The 24,759-nt window shown below is 36.5% G+C and overlaps 1 protein-coding gene across 12 annotated transcripts in view; it reads right to left on the reverse strand.

Moving 5' to 3' along the window:
- mapk10 (mitogen-activated protein kinase 10) overlaps nt 1-24,759 on the reverse strand; it is an 84,492-nt gene that overhangs the window by 44,583 nt on the left and 15,150 nt on the right. For 10 of the 12 annotated variants that reach the window (XM_055180137.2, XM_055180138.2, XM_055180130.2 and 7 more), the window contains exons 2-3: nt 9,287-9,358; nt 3,284-3,453 (exon numbers count right to left, since the gene is read on the reverse strand). In XM_055180137.2, the coding sequence (XP_055036112.1) occupies nt 3,284-3,453; nt 9,287-9,358 (242 nt within the window). Of the gene's footprint in view, nt 1-3,283; nt 3,454-9,257; nt 9,359-24,759 lie in introns of all 12 variants that reach the window. The other 2 variants (XM_055180132.2, XM_055180131.2) reach the window with 2 other exon arrangements.

Below are 24,759 nucleotides of genomic sequence, written 5' to 3' on the forward strand. Positions count from 1 at the left end.
CAAAAACACAAGGGCAGCAGGCAGCTAAATGTGAGGCACCCGAGACGCAACAGGACGCAAAACGTTTACTATCAATAGAAATTATAAAAAGGCACCTCCCACTGCAAATAACGCATTCTGTCTGATCGGGGCCTAGATCAGTACCGCCCAAAACCCACACACTTATTAACTAACTTTAATTTTTAATTTAACTTTTTGGTTTTGACTTTTGGCAATAAAAGATATTTTATAAGTCATGGTAAACATTCTGAATGAAAATTTTTTTGACAAATTTAACATGTCACTCTGCAATTTTGTACTTACAGTATACAGTACATACTGCATACAAAAAAGAATATACATAGCATGGCAATATGCCATTGCAGAAACAGCAGATGAATAGCACTATATGTTATCCTCATTAAAACACGTGACATAACATATTTCTTTTCCTCTTTGAGAAAGTCCTGCACAGTCTGACAGCATCCTTTTGCATGTAAAAAGGGCATCTGTGTTGCATAATGGATTACATAATAAGTAATAGCCTGGCACGTGGCATTTGTTTGCAACGTTGTTTGTCATGCTGTTTGTTTTCCTGCACATATATATTTACTTCTACATTTATTTTCCTGCCACACATCTTACCTAATGTGCATCGTACGAAAGCATTCTGGGAGGCGAAGTATCGCATTTTATGCAAGTGCACAAAGTGCACACAAGCAGGGGAGTGATGTGTGTGACATGAATTATTAGTGACCAAACCTTTAGCACAACCAAAGCTCGCCAGATGCTTAGCACTCTGATCACTCTGCAGAAAGCAGCACTGTATCATTTACATATTCAGCAATGTGATGCGAACTGTGAATTACAGGATGAATCAGTTTAACAGCTCCACCAACCTAGCTAGCATGACCTTTTCATATCGTAGAGGGTTCTAGTAACATTAATACCCTACATTTTAAAACGTTGCATAAATGTTGTTTAAATGTTGTTAGTGCTGCCATATTTTATAAACCCAACTCTTGCTTGTAACCAGCACTCTTCAAAAAATGGTTAGAAAAGGGTTCTTCACAGCGATGCCATAGATCATATAGACCATTTTCTTCATTCGTCTGCAGTTTTATCAAGGCTTGGGACTTTTCAATCCATTTAGACTCTCTCTCTCTTTCTCTTTGTATGGATGATGTGGCGTTTGTCAGTCTAATACTGCTGCCATGCTTCATCATGTGACTACTGCTGAGGAGCGGAAGCTAAATTAGATCAGCGCTGTCTGTCCAGCAGGCACGGTTACTGCAGCCAGCAAACCAGCCAGAGCACATCAACAACACTATTAGCAGCCCACCCCTGATACTGCGGCCCTGCCTGCAACACTGTCACTGGCTTTAAAACCGACATGCAGGAAAAGAGGAAGCAAAGGGAAAAGACAGTGGAGTGCCAGACCATCACATGATGGACATTTTCAAAGGGATATGTAGATTTCCCATAATGCCATGGGAGAAGGCTGATCAGTCTATGGCTGAAGTGTCAAGAGAGACTTTTGCATTTGCATATCTTCCTATCATTTTCATGCAAATTTCAGGCAAACACAAACATGTAAAATATACATTTGTGCCATCCAGTCATAGGTGGCACGGGTTTATTTGTAACAAAAGACAATAATATATTGGGTAAGAATTGTATGGGTCAAAATTAGCTGTTTATTTAAGCCATAAATTATTAGGATATTAAAGGGACAATAAGTAGGATTTACCCCCATCTAGTGGTGAAATTGTATTTTGCATTCAAAAGAATAGTGCTCTCTAGCGCCTCACTTTTCCAAATGCATGTTGCAACTACGGTAGCCATTATGTAATCATTCTCTGAAAATTCTAAACATTTTAGATCTAAAAATTGTTTATCATTAGTATTATGTGTTGCTGAAGACTTCATTTGAACCTTAACCCTTTCCCTTCCATTGAGGAGTTATCTGGTCAATTAAAGGATAATTCCGGTATTTAAGTGTTGTTTTAATGACATGTTTGTGCATGGCCATTGACTTCCATTCTGAAGCAGTCAAGAGACGCTTCTAAATGAGTCGAAAAGTCAAGACTCGACCCATTGTCAAAATTTCTGTGTCCATCACTGTAGTTCATCCAAAACAAACCAGAAATGAGACTCAAAGTGTTAAATACCGGAATTATCCTTTAAGAGAAAACATTTCCCTGTCAATGACGCTTTCCTGACTATTTTTTTCGGTTATCTGTAATTCCACTATTATCAACTAGATGGCGACTACCCAATTTATAAAAAAACTGAAGCAAAAACTAACTTAACAACATTTTAAGCTCCGTGTACGTTTTGATGATCGTTCTAAATCTGATCTCTATCAAAACATTTTTGCAAAAATTTCAGTTTTTTGCTCAAAATTTTGTAACCTACCCGTATTTAACTCTTTCCCCGCCATTGACGGGTTATCTCGTCAATTAATAGAAAACATTTCCATGAAAAAAAAACGTGTTCCTGATATGGTTTTATGTTAATCTGTTATACCACGATTATCCACTAGATGGCGAACATACCCAATTTATAAAAAAACTGAAACAAGAAATTATTTACTTATTTTAAACTCTGTGTATGTTTTGATAATAGTTCTGAATCTGATCCCTAACAAAATTCATTCACATAAATGCAAGCTTTTTGCTTAAATTTTTTTTTTTTTTAAGAAAGTACCCATAGCCTATTTAAGAGTTTATAAGGAGAAAAAAAAATAGATGTTTTTTGTTTGTTTGTTTATTGTTTGTTTGAAAGCAGAGGGTCTGTTCTTTCATTTGATATATTTGTATGTTTATATATTTACAGATACAAAAAATGTTTGCGGCAACTTTTTTCAGAAAAAAAAGGCTGGCGGGGAATGACTTAAAAGCCCTTTTTTTATATTTTATTTATTTGCACCCTTAAAATTCCAGATTTTCAAATAGTTGTATATCGGCCAAATATTGTCTTATCCTAACAAACCATACATCAGTGGAAAGCTCAATTTCAAAAAATTGACCCCCATGACTGGTTTTGTGGTCCAGGGTCACATTTATATATATATATATATAGTAGGCCCTAAAATTAAAATAAATCTATACATGTTTTCACCCATCCACCAGAACTTTGTGATATATAAAAAAAACTTGCAATGCAAAAATGATTATGGTAGCATATCTCTACTCAAGTAAAAAAATATAATGTATCATTCATGTCAATATTCATTTTTAAATCCCAAGTGCAAGCATGATTCACATTTTTTAAACAAGATCAAAGCATTATGAGTGCTCACCACACTATTCCCTGAGCCCCAGAACCGATGGGCTTTAGATTTTGGTATCGTTTGAGAACCGTGAAGGTGGAATCTCCTACTTCCACGCTGTAGAACTGGTTGTCCACTTTGCTTTTACTCATGTTGTAATGCTGGGCAATGTAAGAAACATCAACTTGTTTGCCAAACCCCTGTATGGAAAAAAACAATAGATTACTTGTTGTTATGAATCACTTGTTCAATTTCATTATGCAACCTGTTTAATTGCATCCTCAAAGTTCAGAAGTCTTGTTAGATGTTTTGGTCCAACTATCCACAATAGCAGCCTCTTTAATACTCGGTGGTCTGGAATAAATACATCAATGCTTGAAAATCTGTATGTGAGTTACACTAGTAAGTTTATAAGTCTCAGAGTTCATGTCAGTGTGGGTATAATAGATTTTACAAGCTGCCACATAGAGAATATATTTATAGCTTCATCAAGAGAGGAAGCTGTCTATATAATTTCACAAAACTAAAACAGTTATTAGAGAGAGAGAGAGAGAGAGAGAGAGAGAGAGAGAGAGAGAGAGAGAGAGAGAGAGAGAGAGCGCTGTAGAATGTCTTTATGATGGGAGGAGTCCCCGCTCACTGCAGTGCCCTTCAATTAAACCCTCGGAGTTAATTTGAAGCTAATGGACTAAGATTTGCAGTAATTGCTGCCTTTATTCTGAGGAGGAATAGAGGGCTGAGTACATTCAAGTTTCTGTTTTAAGATTTATCAATACACGTTTCTGTATCGTAATCCAATGGTGTAACCACATAAGGATTGTATAAGATCAAAAAATCAACCATTAGAAAACTTGATTGATCATCTATCTGAATTTGGATAATTTCACATCAATTATGGACTTGAAATAGAGTGAATCACAAAGGGCCAGTTTTCCGGACAGGATTGGAGTAATCCAGGACTAGGTCTTAGTTAAATAAGACATTTAGGGCGTTTTCACATCTGTAATTCGGTTCATTTGGTCTGGACCAAAAGCAAAAAATTATACATTGTAACTTTTTTAGCAGATTTGGTTCCATTTCACACCACACTGATTGGGTGATTCTCACGAAACCATTGAAACACCACGGCACTAATGATTTTAGCTTTAAAATGTGTAATATAGTAACATTAAAAAGCATCAGAATTAACACAATACTGTGTTCTACCTTGCACAATGTGTGATTTCAACATAAGAATTTATAATTGGAAATTTTATCTCATTTTCTGCTGAAATTCTCATTACCGCAATGTGTCCGGCTGTGTTTGAACATGCGTTATGTTGTAATTTACTCAAATTAACACAAAAATATTAGGAAAAAAAATTAATGGATGTTTTGCTAGACTACTTTAGATGACCGAAAAAATATTGACTGAATATTCATGTATAATAATAATGAAGAAAAATTAGGAAAATGATGTGTCCATGCCTGATGTTCTCATCCTCCGCAACACTTTTTGAGAACAGTTTAAGCACACATACAGAATTTTAATAAAGTTTGATTTTGAGTGACCAAGCACATGGACCAGTTACTTCAAGATGGCTACCAGGTAAGATCATTTTTTTACAGTTAATTTGAAATATTGTCTTGTCAGAATGCTTACACGACATTTTGATTATCATTACCGCACCAGATGCTTATTAAATGTTAATTTAATTAATAGAAGCATAATACTTTGATTTTAAATGCATGTGCAGAATCTCCAAATTATGTTCTTTCAGGTTTGTCATGTCATTTTGAAAATATGTCAGTGTTGATGTTTTCTGACTGTTGCGGTAATGAGATTTTTTAGGACTAATTTTTTAAATTATGTTACAAAAAGTGTTAAATGATAAGTAAAAGTTTTTAAATTAATGTTCCCATTTACTCCAGACTTTGTTTTTCAATGTCTGGTGGGAAAAAATATAAATGTAAGCAATTTTTACATTTTCATGCTTGACATTTTAAAAACCAAGTTTTCGTGAGAATCACCCGATTGCTCTGATCCGCACCAATTGAAACGAACCAAAATTCTGTCATGTGATAAGATCAACATCACTCATTGGCCACATGTATTTGAACGTATTTCCTAAACGGCTTCACGATTGGTCAGAATCAACGTGCGGGAAATTCCAACGGAACCCCTGGAAGTAAACAAAAGAAGGATAATACAGCAGACACCATGGACAGACGGCTGTGTGCTGTAATTATGTCTTCGTAGTTGTTATACATAGTTTGTATACAGCACTCTAGACAAACTGTTAATTTTCAGAATGAATCGCGGATGCGGCTTGAAAACAACGGTTTAATGCACTACAAACCGCAAAGACAAAAAATTCCCGAGGCTCCGTCCGCACCTCCTCGCAACTCCAGGTATGTCTGCGATTTGTCATTGTGCTAATATTGCTAATAGAAACGGTCAACAAACACTTCCTCATCCGATAATGCACTGCGCAGTTGACTACGGCAGCTGGTTTAGTCCAAAATGCGCAGTACTTTTGCAGTTAGATCGGTTCGATCTCGGATCGTGTTCTCACCACAAACGAACCGCTCTAGAGTTCGTTTGAAAGCGTACCGAGACCACCTCTGCAAGCTGGTCTCGGTCTGCTTGTTTGGTCCGCTTTTGGTGCGCACCAGAGTTCGATTGCTGCATTCTCACCTGCCCAAACGAACTGCACCAACTGAGCAATCGAACTCTGGTACGATTCAATCGAACTAAACAAGGCAGGTGTGAAAACCCCCTTAAGTAGTTTTTAATAACATACCTTTCTGGTGTGCATCTTGTAGACTTTCCTCCAAAAATAACGACCTCATAGGTCATTTGTGCAAGCACCTTATTATGACATAAAGTGACGTAATGATTAGTGTCTGCTAGCAGCAGTAGCTTATACAACCTGTTTTTAAGGTTTTTGTCTTATACATCAGATTAGAAACATTTAATTTTATGAATTTGTAAATGTAGAAACGGTTTCATAAACATTTATGGTTTTAAAGATATTTTGGAGCATCTAAACCCACCCTTACCCTAAACCCAACCACCATATAAAATACAACACGCAAGTAAAAGTACAGTCACAGGTATTTATTGCATAAAACAGTATAAAAGTATTACAAACCATTTGCGTTGCAAACCTTGCGAACTGAAGCCATACGATTACTTTATATGAAGAACTCTGTGATCAAAACGCACAGTCAGATCTCATTCAAACATATACCAGCTGATGTATTCGCTCACAAGAGCCAATAGCGCATCACATTCTTAGCTAACTTAATGATCCAATCGATCACGAGACACACGAGAGCCAATGTCTTTTCGCAATCATATATGATGTATCATCATTTCTTCTGGCGGCAGTGAATCAGTGTACACCGGATCTGATATTTACAGCGGATTGTCATCACTTTTGCATCTTTTCTTCAAATAAATCGATTTGTGACTAATCACAAAACTCAAGGTTGGGATCACATTACGGTTTTTAAGGCACTGTAAATGCCTGAATAGTGTAATGTGTAATAAAATACAATTAATCCATTTTCAATTTAAATCGAAAATCTTATCCCAGTACATGTCATCATTGCAAAATTATACCCCAAAATATAATTTTACACCCTAATATATTAAGTTTCACCTGCTGCCGGTAGATGTCCTAATTCAGTAAATGCATCTATTAGTCATATTGGGTAAAATGGACAAATGACCAAAGCAATCGGATGGGTTGGAGAATAGGTTGGCATCTTGAAACACAACAATGGCACTGATATGTTAAGATGTGTTAGAGTAAGTTGTTTTAAATTAAGGCAACTCAAATGAGCATTTTAGTCTGGGACAAGGATAAGTCCTGTTTCGGGAAACCACTACAATATCTTTTTATCGAGTGTTTTACAAAAGCAATAGCAGCACATTTATCTATAGTGACCCACAACACAATATTAGTAGAGGTCAGCACTCTTCAAATAAACCAGCGTTAAGTGTTTTGGGCTCAGTGATAATAGATCAACTCTTCTGGGATTTGAACCTGCAACATTGACGTTACCAAAACAGATTTTACAAAAGGTCACACCACCTATTGACCTCTACTGGGTTGCTTCAACCCATTGTTGGGTCAAATATGGACACCTGACATTTTCTAGGTTAATTTAATAGACAATAAGCAGACTAAAGCATGCACATCAATTTAAATTGGGTGCTCGACCAAAAAAACGTAGTAGTATAGTAATGCAAAGTCGGCGACACCAAAGCTCCAAAAGTATCAAAAATATTAAATAAGTATCAAAAGTATCAAAAATATTAAATACTAGAATAAATATTTTTGATACTTTTGGAGCTTTGGTGTCGCCGACTTTGCATTACTATACTACTAGGTTAATTTAATCCAATGGTCGGGTAATCTATATTTTACATAACCATGGATTGAAACAACCCAGAATTTAGTGTAATTACTTCATATTTAAATAGTGAAGAGTATAAAGTGTACACCAGGGGTACACTGTAAAAACTTACTACTGGCAGCTGGTTCCCAGTAACTTACTGTAGATTTTACATTTATGTTATTTACTGGCAACCGTTTGCTCAAAGTTAAATGAACATGAAACATTATCAGTCTTTATCTTCTACAGTAAGTTACTGGCAACAAGCTGCATAATTACAGAGGCAGCTGGTTGCCAGTAACTTACTGTTTTAAGAAAGCAATAGCAGCACATTTATCCAATAACACAACACAATATTAGTAGAGGTCAGCACTCTTCAAATAAACCAGCGTTAAGTGTTTTGGGCTCAGTGATAATAGATCAACTCTTCTGGGATTTGAACCTGCAACCTTGAGGTTACCAAGTCAGATTTTACAAAAGGTCACACCACCTATTGACGTCTACTGGGTTGCTTCAACCCATTGTTGGGCCAAATATGGACAGCTGACATTTTCTAAGTTAATTTAAACCAATGATGGGGTTTGTCTATATTTTACATAACCATGGATTGGAACAACCCAGAATTTAGTGTAATTACTTCATATAGTGAAGAGTTTAAAGTGTACACCAGAGGTACACTGTAAAAAGTTACTACTGGCAGCTGGTTGCCAGTAACTTACTGTAGATTTTACATTTATGTTATTTACTGGCAACAGTTTGTTCAAAGTTAAATGTACATAAAACCTTTTCAGTCTTTATCTTCTACAGTGAGTTACTGACAACAAGATGCATAATTACAGCAATTTTTTACAGTGTAGGCAATGTCATTCTCAAGTGCCGATGTCCTGCAGAGTTTAGCTCCAGCTCTAATCAAGCACACCTGAACAACTAATCAAATAGTCACCTAAAAACTACAGGTAGGCGAGGTTTAATCAGGGTTGGAGCTAAAATCTGCAGGACATCGGCACTCCAGGACCAACGCTGCCTACCCCTGGTGTACACACTACAATAGTGAATAGTGAAAATTTCATCATGTAACACACTTGACAGCATGAAATCACACTGAAATATAGGTTTTTATTTTGCACCATGAAGTAATTTTCTATAATGTTACAATAAATTAAAATAACGAAATGCTATCCGTTGAATAAAATTGATGGAAATGTAGACTAACTATGAATAAAATAAATGGAAAACCTTTATGGAATACAAAATATTTGAAATAGAGTTTACTGAAGTATCGTACACAATAAATAATAAATAAATTAAAATGAATAAATGTATTAATACTTAGGGTAAAACTAGTTAGGGACTAGACCAGGCTTTGCTCCCAAATGTTTGAATTTGAATAATTTACTAAAAGATTGCATTGATTTTCTTAAACACATTTAAAGCGATCTTAAGGTGCTCGTAATGCATTTTAGGAAATTTGACCCTGCATGGTTTGGAATGCTGAAGGAATTAATCCGACATCCTGTATCTCCCTTAAAGGTCCAGACATGCAGTCGCCAGATTATTTGTTTCAGACAGTAACATTCATAAGAATGGACTGAAGAATGGAAGTGAATGAATACTCTACCTTTTAATTTACCTGTATGGAACACACACCTGACAAAAGGCTATCTTCACATCCAGGACTGGAGCACTGCAGTTATATAAGAAATGTCTGTTCATAAATACCTGAAACACAGTGACAGACAAAGAAGAAATGGTTACGAATGACGATCCAAAGTAGGTGAATAAAATAACCCATGATGTGCACATAAAAAAGGGTGAACAACCAGAATTTAAGTAGACGTTTTAAGAGACACACAAATTAAAATATCACACAAGGAGCTCATATCTTAGCACCAGAATATAAAGGAGGCACAGGCCAGTGAGCATTCACCAGACAGTAACTGCATGAAAACTACAAAAAAAACTCTTAGCAAACTCACAGCAAAGCCCTAGCAGTGACTCGTAATGACAGTCTTAGATATAATGCACTTTTAATATAATGAAGGGGACATATCATGAAAATCAGATTTTTTCCATGTTTAAGTGCTATAATTGGGTCCCCAGTGCTTCTAGCAACCTACAAAATGTAAAAAAAGATCAACCCAGTAACTTAGTTTTACTAAATCATTCTCTGCAAGCATGTAAAAAATAGGTCATTGAAATTTGGCTCCCTTTGTGATGTCAGAAGGGGATAATACCACCCCTTAATCCACGTGTAATTTATCTGGGAACACCAAAGATTTAATTGACATCTTAAAAAAGTCTTGTGAAATGTCCCCTTTAAGACATCATTATACTGTATGTAAGGCAAGGTGCTGTGTATCCCATAAAAATGATTTTATCTCTATAGACAACCATGTGCCCAGATGTCACTTTCTTGAGTATTTTGGCATATAATGGTCCCCTGTGCCGAAACCTGGGATAAACAACACATATTTTCTTCATGTCATCATCTTCGTGCCTGTGTTAAAGCCCAGATCTGAGCACATAACAGCTCCAGGCACATTGAGAATCTATGCATCAACTATGTGTATGTGTCTGTATATGACAGACAGTCTAAGAATATGCAGTGACATTGAAAAGTCAAAGGCAGTATGCTAATTTGTGATTAATGCTTCGGTCTGATCTGTTTCCTGTATTTTTCCCCTGAGAAGAGAGGACTTTGGTGCACCCTGCTAGCCTACCGAAATCCTGCGGATAAACGTTAAATATTCATTAGTGTTTCCCAGACTTCATCTCAGCCAGCGGTAAAAAAGAGCTTTCCAACTGGACCAATTGGCACTCAGTACTCAGTATTAATGTACAGTACCGAGAAACGCTTTACAGTAAGGTTGCATACGTTAAGATTAGTAATCAAAACAAACAAACTTTTTAAATATAATTCTTTATATACTTTTTGTAGGTTTATACTTACACATTTTTGTTTAAATTCCTGGTTAATATGTACAAAGTACTGTATGTATACATCCAGTATACACATTTATCATCATACACAGGATTTGCTTTTTACTGTAAAAATACAGTAAAACAGTAAAATTTTTTTGAATGGTTGATTCAATAGAAGTGTGGAATATTTTCTAATATTTATTTTAGTATTTTGCATATTATGTATCATATTTTAGTATGTTGTGATATAATACAGCCACTCTGCCTTTTATACTGTATGTTATTATTACAAAAAACAAAAGTGGTTGACTAACCTAAATATCATCCATGGTAACTAGTTATGCTTTCAACAGAAGTGTGCAGATGATGGATATGATGAAATCTTAAATTTTGGTAAGTCTGAGTGGAAGCTCACAGCTGTGCATGTAAACAGCATAAGCACTGCCAACAGTTTGTTTGTTTGTGAACTGCATGACATTAACAGAGCTACTACACTTCCTCTCCAACAATCATGAGACAGAGAGACCAGCAGTGCACCACTGCTAAAACACTATCAGACAGAGAGCATTATGGGAAATGATGCAGATGTATGACATCCCTCATGTTAGAGAGAGAAAGAGAGAAACACAAAGTATCTCCTGGTACACTTATGTGTGGGTCTTGATACATAACTAATTTCCTTTGTCATTTGTAGTCTTGTTTTTATTGTGTGCTACAAATGATTCACAATGATTCAGTACAATTTTATTTACCGTATTTTCGGGACTATAAAGGGGATCACACACCGGCCCCGCAGCTCAGCGTCGTGCCGCGTTGCTTCTAGGACAATTTGGAGGTATCGTAAACCGAAAGTGCACTTCAAAAGGCAAAATATACGTTAGCAGCCAATGTTAATCGTTAATGATTTGGAACAAATATGATGTTATTTAATGTTAAACTATGTGAGTGGCGCTGTGTTGCGTGATGGGATTTGAGCAACTTCCTGAGTCAAAGCTGGGCGGCGCGGACAGGCATGTGCGTAAACTCATAGAAACAATGTGTTCGGTTTTTTTGGAACGGTGCGGCGCTGCGGTGCAACCCCCTTAAGTCGCTCCGGAGTATAAGTCGCATGAGTCAAAAATGCGTTTTGAAGAGGAAAAAACATATATAAGTTGCTATACGTTGCTTTTATTTAGAAAATGATTTCATAAAATCCAAGCCGAAGAACAGACATTTAATCTGTAAAGGCAAGTTATTCAACTAAACAATAGCACAGAACAGCAGGCTGAATAGGTGTCTGTACATGTAAAAGTAACATTAACCGTTATTTACATGATAAACAATCGCATACAGAACATACCTGAGAGGCTGAATAGGCTAAATTAACCCCACAAGCCAAATCAAGTTCAAAAAGGTCCTGAAGTCATTCCACATCACTGAATCAATTGAATTACATAAATACAGGAGCAGCATAGGGCCGACTCTCGCGGCTGTAGACGATAACGGTTTCTTTTGGTTCATATGAAATAATTTTGACGTATAAGTCACACCTGACTATAAGTTCCAGGACCCGCCAAACTATAAAAAAGTGCGACTTATAGTCTGGAAAATACGGTATATAGCAAGCAGCTTTTAACTCATTCACCGCCAGCCTTTTTGAGAAAAGTTGCCCACCTGCATTTTTGTGATTTTAACAAAATTTTCACCAAATTCCTTGGAGGAAAAATTATCTTCTATAAATATATAAACATACAAATTATATCAAATTAAAGAACACACCCTCTGCTTTCAAACAAACAATAAACAAACAAACAAAATGGGGAAAAAAGTTTCATTATATATTTACTTTTTCTACTTAATTTAACCACTGAAATATGGATATTTCTCTTCAAAAAAACAACATTTTGAGCAAATAGCTTAAAAAATTGCGTTTTTGTTAAGGAATTTAGGTTAGAGATCAGACTCAGAATGACTATCAAACATAAAGGCAGTTAAAATTAATCATTAAATCTTTTTAACTTCTGTTTTTGATAAATTTGGTTTGGCGCCATCTATTGGATAAAAGCGGTATTACACTTTCACTTTGAAATTCGTCCAGAAAGGCATATTTATTAGTTAAATATGAACTCATAAATGACGAGATAACTCGTCAATGGCGGTGAATGAGTTAAAATTCCTATTTGTCCGTATTGAACAGTTCCTAGAGTATAGTCTTTTATAGTAATAGTGAAGTCTAGGTTTTTACGTGTACACAAACGTATGCACACAGTCAAACGCACAGCCTTATAAAGTTTATTTGACTCATTCTTGTACATAAACGTTCAATGCATGTGCATGGCGACAAAATGCAATGCATCTACCGGGCTACATACTACATTCTCCTATAGATGGTTTCTTCGGACGCAAGTGCGGTGATACGATACGCGTCTGGTCCGAACTTTACTTCCGGTTTCAGGTTTTTTTTAATGGTCTGACTAGTTGCTAAACTGAACTCTTGAACAAAAACCTTGTCGAAAATGGTTTCCTAGGTAATCTACGTGATGTTTATTTTGCTTGTTGAATAAACTACGTTTAAAGTACTTTGTTGTTATTTATTCTTAGCAGAGTTTACAGGAAGTTACGTGTTGACCACGAAAGCCGTTCGTTTATGTTGTTACTGCTGAAACTATAGGCGCATGCGCAACCTAAACGTACAATATACGTGGGGTCTCAATGATTGATTACAATAAAACCTTACAGCAGCCTGACATTACACAAGATTTACATTTGTTTTAAAAAAACTAAAAAAAAACTTCTGGCTAGAGATTTAGTTTTAAGTTAATCATACATTACAAAAGATGTAATGTGTATTTTATACAGTGTGAGATGTTGTGTCTAAACATTTCATAACCTCATGATTTAAGAATCGTGCCCTCATTTGTTGCTCATGTTGAGATGTAAGAGATCACAATGTTCTAACCGTCTGTTACCATGGTAACAAACGCAATACCTGTACAGCACTGTCTCAAAACTCATTTAACACAAACAGAAGTGGTCTCAGGGACGCTAATATCCCTTAGGACAGCTCTCTGTGAGAATAAGCTTGAACAGATTTCATGTTTCTGAACACACACATATTATCACACAAAGTCTGAGACTTTCTTTTCTGGTAAATTCACACTGTCTGAAAAAATGGTCTCTAGCTGTCACCTTTCAAAATGTACATCTTTGAACCTAAGAGTTCATATTAGTACCTCATATTGATACCTAATGTATATATATGTACCTAAATTGTGCATATTAGGACGTTTTTAAAGGTTACTGCCTCATTGACAACTTGTGTATGGAAGTAAAAATAAACATAAAATGTAGCCTAATATTGTTTAAATACGTATGTGTGATTCTCGCGAAATTAGACTTATGAGGTGTCATGAAACATTTTGATAAATAAAATAAATGCAAAGTAAGAGTATCAAAATCAGAAGCATACAGTTACAAACATCTCTTCATGTACTATTTTGCACATGATTTCAAATGACATCATACAAACCAATTTTGTTGTTTTTTCAACATTACCGCAATGTGTCTATGACTGGATTTGCGTTCTTTGACATGGAAATATTTATAATTAAAAAATCTAAAAAATAAAAAGCTTCAGTGCATGTTATACTATAAACATTTACAGTAAAGAAAGATGTGGTATTTGGTGATCATTGGTAAATGTAGAGAGAACAATAAGGAATATAAATGTGTCCAAGAAAAATTTTCTCATCCTCCGCAACAATTTTCTATCATTGTTTAAGCCCTCAAGAAACTAACATTTTTAAAAAAATGTTGGAAGGGACATTATTGACTGTGACACTCAAATGGCTATCAGATAAGCAGTTCTTATTTTTTCTCTTCAGATAAAAGTTACTTTTTAGTTCTCATGCCGAAACATGAGTTTGTAAATGCATATATTTAATGTAATATCATGTTGCGGTAATGATAATTTTTTATAATGATATTCTAAAAAATGTAAATAATTCTATAGGAAATGTTTTTTAAATCCTCTAAAAAATGGTTATAGGAAGTTCAGACCTTAATCTCATATGTACAAAAATTTGGCTTCAAGGGCTTTTTAAAAATTCTGATGCTGGACCTTCTAAATCTGGATTTCGTGAGAATCACCCATATACACTATAAAGATGAAGAAGAAATCATAGTAGGGATGCTTGCAGGCGTCCAATCAACAAGGTTACTGGTTTCCATAGTAACATACAGTACAGTATTGTACCTCATCATATTGAAATTAGACATCATGACTGTTCAGATAAACATCATCATACACCCTGGAGCCCTGATATTCAGTAAATATTTGACATTACGGACGAGCCGTGCAGAATTATTATCAATAAAGAGGAGTGTGCAGCGAGGTCAGCAGCGGCAAGACTGATAAATGAAATCCAGAATAGATAAAGAACCTCGATAAAGAAGTGATGAAGTACTGAGTGCAAAAAAGGCCATTAACAGACAACAAGACGCAAGTAGGGAACTGAACTCTGACTTACAGAGGTTTCAAAAAACACAGCTATAATAATAAAATGATCCCAGGAGATAAGAAGCAGTGGTGCACAAATGTAGATAGGGATTGTGGGTAAAACATCCAACTTAAAAATAATGCACGTCAGTGTATCTAGTGATACTGAAGAAGAGGATTGTGGGTAATTAAAGAGAAAGAAAAGAGGCTTTATGTGGTATGGTATTGACAAAACTGTAGAGGCAGCTAGGGTGAACACGATATTTAATAAATTTGACCTTCACACCCATCATTAGGTAGTCTCAGTTTCTGACTGCATGCCTGTAGACATCCAGATCACTGTCTGCGCGCACATAATATAATTGAAATAAATGCTGGTCTTGTGTCCAAAGGTCTAATTTGCTTGTTAAAGGAATATTGCACTTTACTTAAAATCCAGATAATTTACTCACCCCATGTCATTCAACATGTTGATGTCTTTCTTTGTTAAGTTGAGAAGAAATACATTTTTTGGAGGAAAACATTCCAGGATTTTTCTCAATTTAATACACTTTTTTGGACACCAGTTTCAACGCAGCTTCAAATGGGATCCCAAACGAGGCATAAGGGTCTTTTCTAACAAAACGATTGTCATTTTCTGCAAGAAAAATAAAAAATATGCACTTTTAAACAACAACTTCTCGTCTTGCAATAGCCGTTTGATGCGCAAGATCGACCTTTCGACGTAAGCACGTCGAAAGGTCACGCATGACGTATGTGAAACTACTGCCCCAGTGTTCACAAGAGTGGAGAAAGAGGACCGTTTTGACGTTGTTATATCTGGATTGATACAAATTATTGTCTTTGTGTCAGTTAATTGTTTAAAATGGTCCACAAGTGTGCTTTTTACATATGTAACGCATGACGCATGCTTCCGCAATACGCAAGGTTGTGCCGGTGAGTCACACGGCTAGTTGACGTTGTGGTTTATAAGTGCTTATTTTTTTATTTTTCTTGACAACAATGACAATCGTTTTGCTAGATAAGACTCATATGCCTCGTTTGGGATCATTAAAGGTGCAATTTGTAAGATATTTGCAGTAAAATGTCCAAAAACCACTAGGCCAGTGTTATATATTTTGTCCAGCTGATTAATATATCAATATATCAATATCTGTAATGTTTTCAACTACTTGTAAATCGTGAGAAAATTTCCATTCAAAGCATTGACACGGGGCAGTGCAGTCTCCTGTCAATGACGTTAATATCCATGTGACCCTTTGTCACCGCCTTTACTGACGTAAAAACCACATGACAACAGTGGTCGAGTTCGAAAAAATAAAATGGCGGCCAAGGAAGCGACTGGAGCACAAATTTAGTGTAAATAAACGTATATTTTCACTTTTTACACATTTTAATTGCATTTCTAGCGAGAAATTGGTATTGTTGTTTTCAAATATGTGATTAGTTATCACAAAGGCGCTCTCTGTTTATATTTCAAACACGCTGCCTCTGAAGTCCGTTGGAAAGCCTTTCTCTGAGCTGCCTTCATGCATCCGAAGTCATTTCCTCATGAGGCAGCGAGGCAACAAGTCATCACTGCCTTGAGTTTTCGGACGCAGCCAGTGTCGTGGACAAATGCGGAACTATGCGATAGCGCCTGTCGGGCTACGCGCTTGCTTATGAACTTATGGATAACTCTTTACCGTCTGCCGCTGGTTGTGTCAGCTCCTGTAAGCGTACGGGCCAACCAAACGACCCAAGAAGAGTTTGGAACAAAACGAGAGAGGATCAATTTGTTGTTGCATTATCTGGATGGAGAGAGCTTCACGACAACATTTAACTAGACCGAGATTCTGATCCTGCTTGTGTTTTACGCGATGGGTGAGTTGTTTTGATTCATAACCCTTCAAAAAACGTATGGTATTATATTGATCACAACATTATTGTGTAGATTGGAATCAGCGCGTCTTCCCGCGGACGATATGCACATCAAGAGGCATTGTACAGCAATATAAATGGTCATTTTAAGACACTTAAAAATAAGATTTGTACTGTCAATACATTATGTGAAAAATGATTGTAGATTCTAAGTTGAAAACTTAATTCTGTGCTGTGTTAACCATCGAATTTGGACTAATAGTATAACATCTATGACTAAAATTTCGTTTTGAACATCACATATAAACTTACATAATGAAATAAACGATGTCATCAAAAGCAACATTTATAAGACTTGATTACCTTATCCGTCAACGTGATTTCTCGTTCGCGTCTGATTGATGGCCATCAGGGGTTGAGTTAAAGACTACAAATCCCATAATTCCACGCTGCTTCAGAGCGTCATTAAACAACATCATTGTTATTGATTTGATCTGGTGCCATCTAGAGGCGCATAAATACAAATTGCATCTTTAAGAGCCTTCTGAAACTGCGTTGAAACTGCAATTTTAAACTGCATTGAGACTGTAAACTGTTTGGGTGAAATAAAGTCTATTAGATTGTAATTTTCTGGAAGAAAAATAAAAAATATGCAAATTTTCAAACCACAACTTTTCGTCTTGCACTAGTTATTTGATGCACCAAAGCGACCTTACGTTAGTACGTCGAAAGGTCAGGTATGACGTATGTGAAATTACCACCCCAGTGTTTACAAGAGTGGAGAAAGAGGACCGTTTTGACGTTGTTGTATGTGGAATGATACCAATTAATGTATTTGTGTCCGTTTATTGTTTAAAATGGTCCACAAGTGTGCGTTTCACATATGTTACACGTGACCTTTCCACGTGCAATACGCAAGGTTGTACCGTCGCGCCACACGGCTAGTGTAAGACAAGACATTGTGGTTAATAAGTGCTTATTTTTGACGAAAATGACAATCATTTCGCTAGTTAAGACACTTATGCCTCGTTTGGGATCATTTAGAGTCCTTTGATGCTGCATTGAAACTGCAATTTTAAACTGCATTGAAACTTTGAACTGTTGTGGTACAATGAAGTCTATTAAAAGAGAAAAATCCTGGAATGTTTTCTTCAAAAAACGTAATTTCTTCTCGACTAAATAAAGAAACACATAAACAACTTGGATGGCATGGGGGTGTTTTTTATGAAAGTTTTTATAATACATTATGTGCAATACATGTCCACATAAAAATACACTGTAGTATGACTTAGTATTTACTGTAGTAAACTGTGGTAAAATTGAAGAAGCTGAACCCTATATTCCAGTGGCGGCCGGTTACTTATTTTTCAAGGGTGCTCGATGCGAAGTTCGTCACAACATGTATGTAGCCCGTCATGTGTGTGGTTCCTTTTTTCAAAATATGTGTTCTGCGTGTCGAGTGATCCTATGTGCATCACGTGTCTTGTCAAAATAAGTGCCTGCTGCAGACGCGTCTAAAGGGTTTATGATAAAGAGACGCTCGTGTTTGCCAGATACTCGCATAATCTCATGCGTAATCAAGAGTTTACTATTAAGGGAGTGTCTTGCGTGTATTTTGTGAATTTGAGCGTCTCTTTTATCATAAACGGTTTTGACGCGTGTGCAGCAGGCACTTATTTTGACAAAACACGTAATGCACATGGTTCACATGATGCAACAAATACATATTTTGAAAACACAAGCAAAACACGTGACACTCATATTTTGAATTTGCCGCCACTGCTATATTCATCTGTTATAAAGATTGAGGGACATTTTCAAAAATATCTGAATATGGTTTCGTATGACAAAGGATGGACATGTGTAACTCAGATGGCTTGAAGGTAAGTAAATCATGAGGTAATTTTCATTTTTGGCCGAACTATCGCTTTATATCATCTGATGGAGCGCATAGACATGAACGCTGTGGAGTGTGATGTCAGACTTAACCAGTCGATTCGCGGATTTCTCTTCATCTCAGTTAGAAAAAACACATGTTTTAAGTGTACTGTAGTGTTTTCATATTTTTTGTTATTTTATTGTGTAATCTCTGCACACATTGACAGAGCTCCCATGTACACATTTTTCTTACAGGTTTGTTACTGTGGTATGCTTCGTATAACAAAAAGCACATACAATAGCAAAAAAAAAAAACTTTGCCATGGCTCTTTCTATCTATGTTTGGATTTGGCTACATGACATGATATGTGTGTATATGTTTAGACTGTAGGTGAAACATTCGGCACATGGGACCTGTACTGAAGAACAGACAGGTGAATCCAGAGTTACAATGAATCATCACCCCTGAGACCTGACAGATGGGAAGTATACATCACCATAGAGCACCACACATCTCTCTCTCTCTCTCTCTCTCTCTCTCTCTCTCTCTCTCTCTCTCTCTCTCTCTCTCTCTCTCTCTCTCTCTCTCTCTCTCTCTCTCTCTCTCTCTCTCTCTCTCTCTCTCATAAAGCTTAGTTCTGTAAAAAGAGAATGTTCCAGTTCATTAGTCTAATGTGTCTGCAGGTTTTAAGCCAATAAACAGTTTTCCTATTGGATCAAATGCTAAAATGTCCTGCTTATATGGAGCAGGGCACCATAACATCTGTTGTAATATATCCTTGTTTAAAAAGATATTCAGTAGATTATCTGCAATACAATACATTATACACATATTTTTAAATTATGACTTTTTGTCACCATCAAATAAAGCTCTCCATACTGAATATTGGATGATGTCTTCATTATTTTGGGCATCTCTGTAATTACAGCATATCTCTTTGTCTCCCAATTAAAGGAATATTCCATTTTCTTAAAAGAAAAATCCAGATAATTTACTCACCACAATGTCATCCAAAATGTTGATGTCTTTCTTTGTTCAGTCGAGAAGAAATTATGTTTTTTGAGGAAAACATTGCAGGATTTTTCTCATTTTAATGGACTTTAATAGACACCAACATTTAATACTTAACTCAACACACAACACTTAAACAAACACTTCCTCATCCGATAATGCACTGCGCAGTTGACTACGGCAGCTGGTTTAGTCCAAAATGCGCAGTACTTTTGCAGTTAGGTCGGTTCGATCTCAGATCGTGTTCTCACCACAGACGAACCGCTCTAGAGTTCGTTTGAAAGCGTACCGAGACCACCTCTGCAAGCTGGTCTCGGTCCGCTTGTTTGGTCCACTTTTGGTGCGCACCAGAGTTCGATTGCTGCATTCTCACCTGCCCAAACGAACTGCACCAACTGAGCAATCGAACTCTGGTACGATTCAATCGAACTAAACAAGGCAGGTGTGAAAACCCCCTAAAGCAACACTAAAGAACTCTGGCTCTTTGCTCCCCCTACAGGTTAGAAGCGTAATTGTTCATTACCACTGTCGTAAATACTGCAGCATAGCTGGCTCTGATTGGATTGTAGGTCTGCCGTAAAGCAAGTTTTTGTAGTTTTCACTCGAACTACAGGACCGCTACCCGACGGTTGGAAACTTCTTTAGTGCGGTTTTGGCCGATAGAGGGCTGCAAAGCGAATGTGAAAGTGCCATTCACCCTGTTTTGTGTGGATGAACCACTGAAACTTTTTTGGAAACGTTATTTTAAGGTAAAAAAACCTCTTTGGTGTTGCTTTAATTAGTATCAGTTGACATACAACAACGCAGGAACGGTCCTCTTTCAACACACTTGTAAACACCAGAGTTTCGCGTTCGTCCTCTGTGACCTCTTGACGTCATGACGTATTGCGTCGGGTCACGCTAGCGCATGATGACCGGATCTAAATGAGAAGTTGTGCTATTTGTTATTTTTATTGTCAAAAATGACAATCGTTTTGCTAGATAAGACCCTTATGCCTCGTTTGGGATTGTTTATAGTCCTTTGAAACTCCGTTGAAAAAAACTGTTAAGTGTTGAGTTAAGTATTAATTGTTGGTGTCTATTAAATCCATTAAAATGAGAAAAATCCTGCAATGTTTTCCTCAAAAAACATAATTTCTTCTCGACTGAACAAAGAAAGACATCAACATTTTGGATGACATTGTGGTGAGTAAATTATCTGGATTTTTCTTTTAAGAAAATGGAATATTCCTTTAATACATTCCACTAAAAGTCATTGGTGACGATAAAGGCATGAATAAAAAATTAAAACATTTACTGTCTGCCGAAACAACAGACAGAATTCAAGGCGAGTCATCAGCCCTCATTTTTCAGAAACATGCCTCAGCTTTCTGATTCATGTTGAGACAATCCATGAGAACAAAAGACCTCAGGTCATTAATGGTTCAATGAAACACAGAGAACCAGACACAAAACAGCCATAATTACATCATCAACATCTTCACCACGTCTGATTGGTTACAGCCGTCCTCAAACCGCAAGAGTTCCTCACTACAGTCTGTTAATGACTCTCATTCATACCCCAATTCTTAGATTATGACGATATGCGAATAACGAATGCAAAAAGGTAGACAGAGCACAGAAATTATGCGTGAAATTGAAAGCTGGATATGTTCATAACAAAGAAAAAAGACAGACACTCAACCTCTTCCCTCCGCTGTCACACACATCACGTCTGGGACTTTAATATGGTTCTTCATTTCATCTGTCAATCTACAGAAGCTTTGTCTGGATGAAGCTAAATTTAGACATAAATATAACAGAAAATGTAACAAAATAGAGAAAATATTACAACCCCCCAAAAAAAGAGAGAATCGCAAATTACTTCTTTCTAATCTGATCTAATTTAATTGGGTTCATTATAGCCATTCGTTTTACAATGAATAAATCTAAACTGCCAATTACTTGCTTTTTGTTTATCGACTACTAACACAAAAATACCAGTTGTGTATTTGACTGTTGTGACCCACACAACCCCTAATCAAATCTGTTTCATAACAAAAACCAGGGTGGCTTATGTTTTTCCAATTCTGTCCTACATCGTGTGTTTGTGTTGAGGACAGAGACGCTGTCAGCAACAGTATGGCTGGTTTACTGGTGAACAACAGCAGGTCATGCGACATTTCCTCTCACTGGGAGCCAATCTGAGCCCTGCTGGTGGTTCTGGGAGCCGTCTTTACTGTGACACCGCTGGCAGGTGTAGCGAGTGGAGGCGGTGGATACAGTAAAACAAGATCGGCTTGAAAAGGAAAAACAGCTCACCTGCCTGTGTCTGTGCTCTGGATGTGATGTGTACACATCTGCATAATGATACATGGCGGCCATGTTGACACTGAAGCATAGGTGGGCATAATGGTATCCTAAAATATTTTTTTCTACTTTTATATACTCCTTACATAACATGTTGCAAATGCATGGTTTCTGCTTAAATTAACCATCTCTATGTAGCGGCTTACATTTCTATTAAATTTATAAATTAAATACCACTGTTTGGTAGCAATTTTGGACTTTTTTTATTTTTTATTGTTAAACAAGAAACAATAATAAAATAACAGACTAACATTAGAAGTTGTTAAAAGGAGAAATTGCATTAATAAACTATTTGAACCACATTTGGTAGCATATTTAATCAAAAATGTGATCCGATGAAATCCCAAGTTAAAGTCTCATAATCGAACTATGAGATTAAGAGCATCAAAGTTCGATTTCAATCACTGATTTTAATCTTTGACGTGGCCTTACTAAGTCAATATTAAAGTCAGGATAGGCAGGAATTATCTAAAAAAAAAACTTTTTTTTACAAATTTGTTAACTGTCTTTATATATCAATACATAAGTAAAATGTAAGTACTCTGAAAAAGAGTGTATAAAAATCGAGTGTCTGTGGACCTCTCGCGACTGTTTTAAACACAGCTAATTTTTCTATTTACTCCACCCCCTCCCTTCTGGGTTTCTTCTAAAGCCACGCCCCCAAAACACATGAACGCGCGGACAGCGACAGCTTTGCTGGGAGAAGGATTTACCTCAGACGAGCGGAGAGGAAGGAGCACGGTGCATGTAGTAACATCATGTCACAATCACATGTAATAATACACCTAACTTCATCACTAGGAATATAAACAGATAGGATGGCTTTTAGTACTAACTATTAAGCCAGTGTTTTGCATGGAAGATTTTCCGTGATGAAAGCATTGTTGACTCTGATGAGGACTACACTCCGGAGACAAGATCGCTACCGCATCATCGACTCGAGGAAAAGCCACATGATATTTACTCTCGTTTGATTGCTTTGTTTATTCCTTTTTTTGCCTTGTTTGCCTTCGCTGACTGGATATGCAGGTACTGTGAGTTGTGAAAGCACTTTCTCTGCCGTACTTTTGCTCCTCCTAGAGTGCCTCGTTCACATTCAAATCAATCGGGTGTGCGCATGTCTGGGCAGATCCCATAGCAACGGGTGGTGACATGGTCGCGAGAGAGAGAGTGATATTCGCGCAAGCTAATCATTTGTTTCATCCCGAATGGAAATAGTTAACTGTGTTTAAAACAGTCGTGAGAGGTCTGCAGACACTCGAGTTTTATACTCTCTTTTTCAGAGTACTTACATTTGAATTATGTATTTGTATATAAGGACAGTTTGAACAGATTTGTAGAAAGGTTTTTTGGATAATTCCTGCCTACCCTGCCTTTAAAGATCAAGTTTATATTTTCTGTTTGCCAGTAACTTACTGTAGATTTCATTTTATGATATTTACTGGCAAAAGTTTGTTCAAATTTAAATGAACAATAAACATTAAAGGAATAGTCTACTCATTTTCAATATTAAAATATGTTATTACCTTAACTAAGAATTGTTGATACATCCCTCTATCATCTGCATCTGTGTGTGTGCACGTAAGCGCTGGAGCACGCTGCGACACTTCGATAGCATTTAGCTTAGCCCCATTCATTCAATGGTACCATTTAGAGATAAAGTTAGAAGTGACCAAACACATCAACGTTTTTCCTATTTAAGACGAGTAGTTATACGAGCAAGTTTGGTGGTACAAAATAAAACGTAGCACTTTTCTAAGCGGATTTAAAAGAGGAACTATATTTTATGGCGTAATAGCACTTTTGGGAGTACTTCGACTGGGCGCAGTAACACCCTCCCTCTCCCATTATGAGAGTGAGAAGGGGAGCGGACTTTTCAGGCGAGTCGAAGACTCCCAAAAGTGCTATTACGCCATAAAATATAGTTCCTCTTTTAAATCAGCTTAGAAAAGCGCTACGTTTTATTTTGTACCACCAAACTTGCTCGTATAACTACTTGTCTTAAATAGGAAAAACATTGATGTGTTTGGTCACTTCTAACTTTATCTCTAAATGGTACCATTGAATGAATGGGGCTAAGCTAAATGCTATGGAAGCATCGCAGCGCGCTCCAATCGCTTACGTGCACGCACACAGATGATAGAGGGATGTATCAACAGTTCTTAGTTAAGGTAATAACATATTTTAATATTGAAAATGAGTAGACTATTCCTTTAACAAGTCTTTATCTTTACAGAATAAAACTATAAAATAAAAAAGCCTCATGCAAAGCATTCTGGAAAGCAAAATCTACAGGGAAAAAAAAAACAGAAAAAAAGGTTGATGAGGATTTCTGGTTCCCAGTAAATAACATATATTTAAATCTACAGTAAGTTACTGGCAAACAGCTGCATAACTACAGCATTTTTTTTAAAAGTGTGTTTTTCTAATTTGTGACCCTGGAACACAAAAGCAGTCATAAGTCGCGCAAGTATATTTGTAGCAATAGTCAACAATATATTGTATAGGTCAAATTTATATATTTTTTTGCCAAAAATTATTAGGATATTAAGTAAAGATCATGTTCCATGAAGATATTTTGTAAATTTCCTACCATAAATATCAAAAATGTATTTATCATTA

The sequence above is a fragment of the Misgurnus anguillicaudatus genome, chromosome 9, assembly GCF_027580225.2.
Source record: "Misgurnus anguillicaudatus chromosome 9, ASM2758022v2, whole genome shotgun sequence".
Lineage (NCBI taxonomy): Eukaryota > Metazoa > Chordata > Actinopteri > Cypriniformes > Cobitidae > Misgurnus > Misgurnus anguillicaudatus.